The sequence below is a fragment of the Triticum aestivum genome, chromosome 6D (genome assembly GCF_018294505.1).
Source record: "Triticum aestivum cultivar Chinese Spring chromosome 6D, IWGSC CS RefSeq v2.1, whole genome shotgun sequence".
Taxonomy (NCBI): domain Eukaryota; kingdom Viridiplantae; phylum Streptophyta; class Magnoliopsida; order Poales; family Poaceae; genus Triticum; species Triticum aestivum.
In genome coordinates, this window is record NC_057811.1 from 475,134,194 (window position 1) to 475,138,230 (window position 4,037).

The 4,037-nt window shown below is 46.4% G+C and overlaps 1 protein-coding gene across 1 annotated transcript; it reads right to left on the reverse strand.

Moving 5' to 3' along the window:
* Positions 1-849: 849 nt before the first annotated feature.
* LOC123146064 (cytochrome P450 72A15) lies at positions 850-2,995 on the reverse strand. Its single transcript, XM_044565642.1, has 4 exons — positions 2,410-2,995; positions 2,061-2,305; positions 1,474-1,858; positions 850-1,394 (listed from the first exon to the last, which is right to left on the reverse strand). Exons 1-4 carry the CDS (start codon positions 2,923-2,925, stop codon positions 969-971), a joined length of 1,572 nt encoding a protein of 523 aa, XP_044421577.1. The 5' UTR covers positions 2,926-2,995; the 3' UTR covers positions 850-968.
* Between the last annotated feature and the right edge of the window lie 1,042 nt (positions 2,996-4,037).

Below are 4,037 nucleotides of genomic sequence, written 5' to 3' on the forward strand. Positions count from 1 at the left end.
TTAAAATATAGTCAGTAGTGAATATTTTTCATAAACTGAAATTTTAAATTTTGGATATTTATGAACATTTTACATTGTTGAAAAATTCTTAAATAATATGAATTGTAAAAATGTACATGTAACTATTAAAAGGTTTATGTAGTTAAAATAATATTCATGAATTGTAGTATAGAAAATATTTATATAATTCTAAATTGTACAGCCATTTTTATAATCAGAAATACCATTTTATTTATATGATACGTTTAAAACAAATATGTGAATATTTTTATTACTGTGATTATAATTTACCAACTTTTTTACAAATTTCTAAATGAAACTAAGATGCGCAAACTGGGCTGCACTGCTGAGCCGATTAAAACCCACGTACGTGTCTCTTCTTTCTTATCTAAAAAAATAGGAAATGTTTTCATTATTCTAAGAAAAAGGATCTGTTTTCATTAACAGGAACGAGAAAACGTATGGCATACTGGTTCTTTCCTAGGGCGAGGTTGTCTGTGCATGCTAAGCGAACTACGGTGCTACATCAGCGTAAAAACACGTCTATTAATAGGATTAGCACTGTATTTGCACGCTCGTGCCAAGTTTTGAAACCAGTTCGGTGTATTTTTCAACTTCAGGCACTAAAGTGAACATCGGTGACAAGTTTAAGCACCACCTGTGATATTACCTCGAAATGGACCCTTGAGTGCCATGAGACTTTCCTTTGAAGAGTCAATATTCATGAAGCGACATCTTAACAAGCGCTTGAAGGAAGGATAGCGAAAAAGGACGTATCTTCCTTTCCACAGTACAACATGAAAAATTAAAATCAAGAACAAACATATATTTTTCTAGCAGTGTTACATATGCGCAACATGGTTGGACTTTATTTCAAACATCTGTAGGTATGAAAGGTTATTACATGGCCAACTACTAAACACTATGTAATAAAAATGACATCATGCACACTGCTATAATACTCACCATCATATTGCCCTGAGCTTAATTTGTGCACCATGCATGGGGCGCAACATTTTCTGGTTATGCGGCACATGAGAATACGTCGGGCCAAGGTCGAATTCGAAATGTTGAAGGATCATGCACATAGCCATCTTGGCCTCAAGCAGAGCAAAATTCTGACCGATGCAGATCCGTGGACCCCAACCAAATGGGAGGAAGGCACCAGGATCCTTGGATGCCTTGGCGATCCCATCAGCAAACCTTTCTGGCTTGAACTCATGCACATCGCTTCCCCATATGTCTGGGTCATGGTGGATAAGCAGCACAGGAAGCTCGATGATCACACCGGCAGGGTAGGTGATGCTTCCAATCTCTATCTCCTTGTATGTTTTTCGCATGAATGCAACGGCGGGCGGATAAAGACGGAGAACCTCGTAAAGAATTATGGTCACCTACAAGTAGAGTGGTAAATTTTAAAACTCTAGTTGCCATTAGTTTAGTGTTAGTAGTGCAATATCAAAATGTACTCACAGTTTTGAGTTTGCTAAAGCCGTCATACTCGGGCTTATTCTTCGCAAATAGGCCAAGGACCTCCTCCCTGGCACGGTCCTGCCACTCAGGGTGCATGGCCAGTACGATCATTGTCCAAGTGAGAAGTACCGATGTCGTCTCTGACCCTGCAAAATAGAACAATTTGCATTCCTCTATCACTTCTTCAATTGTCATTCCTAGGATGGGCTGACCCTTGTCGTCTGTTTCCCTCATGTTTGACTCAAGCATTAAGCCGAGTAAATCATCTTTGGTGCTTTCTCCTTGTTGCATCGCTTGCATTCTTTTTTCAATCAGGCCTCGTAGAATGGATTCAATCTCGTTATTAGTCTGATGCATCAGTCTGTTCTTCTTGGTAGGCAAGGACCTGCAAATTGCATTGGTCCGATGCATATCAGTACATATATATATATATATATATATATATATATATATATATATATATATATATATATATATATATATATACATTTTACACACACACACAAAAAATGGTTGGCGCTGCTAAATCGGTACTCTCGTAACCAGGAATTATTAGAAAGGTGATTAAGTGTTAGGGAGTTACTCACATATAACCAGGAATGAAGATCTTCTTAACTTCGGCCACAATGCGATCGGCTTGCACAGACTGCAGCTCGAAAATCCTTATTCCTTCGAGGTAGCTGCTGCCAAACGCGGTTCGTGAGATGACATCTCCGGTGAGGGTCTGGAACGCCGGGCAAACATCCACCTCGCACCAACCGTCAGAACCAAGGGACTGGGTCCATCTACTCACAAGCTCTTCACAACACGCAGAGAACGCCGGCATCATGAGCTGGAAATTGAGGGAGCCATGCGTGATCTTCAGTAACGAACTTACTCATGGTAGTACAGTAGTCTGGTAAGGAATTAGAGTAATAATAAATAAATTACACTTACCTTGAGCTTCTCGATATGGAACGCGGGGTTGAGGATCCTCCTGTGCTTGACCCACTTCTCGCCCTCGTAGACCGCCACGCCGCCGGCCAGGAGCCTGGTCAGCGTGGGGAACTGGAGCTTCTCGAAGTGGCCGAACTTGTTGGACATCACCTCCCGGGTGACGCCGGGGTCGGCGATGGTCACCTTGGGGACGGGGCCGAACCAGGAGACGCACGTCTTGCCGTGCTCCCGGACGGTGTTGCAGAGGTACGGCGCGACGTGGGCGCGTATGTCGTGGCACCGCAGCGGCAGCGCCCTCGACGACGCCTCCTTGCCCTGCCGCCCGTAGTCGCCGAGGTCGCCGACGGGGAAGCGGTACGGCGTCCCGCAGAGGCCCTGCGCGCGCAGCGCCCGCTGGAGCCGCCGTGGCCGCCACCACGTGTAATCAACCAGCCGCTTGACCTGCCAGAGAAGCGCCAGGCCCAGGAAGGTCCATAGCACCGTGGCTGGGGGACTCACAAGCACTCCAAGAACCATTGCTTTGTTTCTCGAGCAAGATGGAGGAAGAAAGGCTAGATGAGAGTGAACTGTGTACTTGATGGGTGAGGGGTTCGGCCACGGAATATATAGAAAGCAGTGCCACAGAATTCCAATGGTGCCAATTTGTCTAAGGATTCTGGTACTTGCTTTTGGACAGATTGGTCAACGATGCCACGTCCATTTGTCCGTTGCTCCCAAGGAACTTGGTGGAGAAGAAACTAAAATGGATCTGATTGGGCAGATACTGGACGGTGACGCGGCAGGCCTCCATGTGGGCGTTGTTTCCTCTCTGCTTCCTGTTGCTTGGCTTGAGCTTAGACTTTTTTTGTGGGGAGGTTGGATGTAGCACTGCCTTTTAATTTTTTATAGGGATTTTGGACGTAGTGCTGAACAACGCACGATTGGTTCATTTTTCGGTAGTGATTTTTAGTCAAAGTTTAAGATCGCGGGCTAACCCATTTTGCGGCCGGCTCATGCAAACGCTACAGCCGCTATAGCGGGAGATAGCGGCCGCTAACCCAGTTCGTGGGAACAGTAACATGTGCATGTACACGCGCATATTTATCTCAAAAACAGGGGATTTTCAGCGGAAAACAGAGGATTTTCTGAAGCAGAGGAAGCAGAGAGCAGAAGTTGATGGTCAGAGCTAGCTCTCGTTCTTGATGTTAATCTTCAGCTTGTTCGTCATCAACATTTGGCACCACCTGAACCTGAACCGATATACCTGAACGGCTGAACCTACAAGTTTGCAATGCAATCCCAAGAGCCTGTCGTGCTGCTCTTGTTGAATCAACAAATGATAGATAGAATCGGAGGCCCCTCGTCGCCGGCTGCCTTGCCGTGGTCGTTGCCTTGCTGCCTTGCCGTGGTCGCGGAGTCGTCGTCGTGCAGAGGCCCCTCGTCGCCGGCTGCCTTGCCGTGGTCGCTGCCTCGCTACCTTGCTGCCTTGCCGCCTCTCCCGTCACCAGATCCGGTTTCCGGAGAAGCAGTAGCCGGCCTGCCGATCGCAGCTAGGAAGAACGGCGCAGCCGCCCCAACCTTTTCGGAGGGTGGGAGGGGAGGGAATGGAGAGACGAGGCTAGGTTTCGTGGAGTAAGTGCTAAGATTTG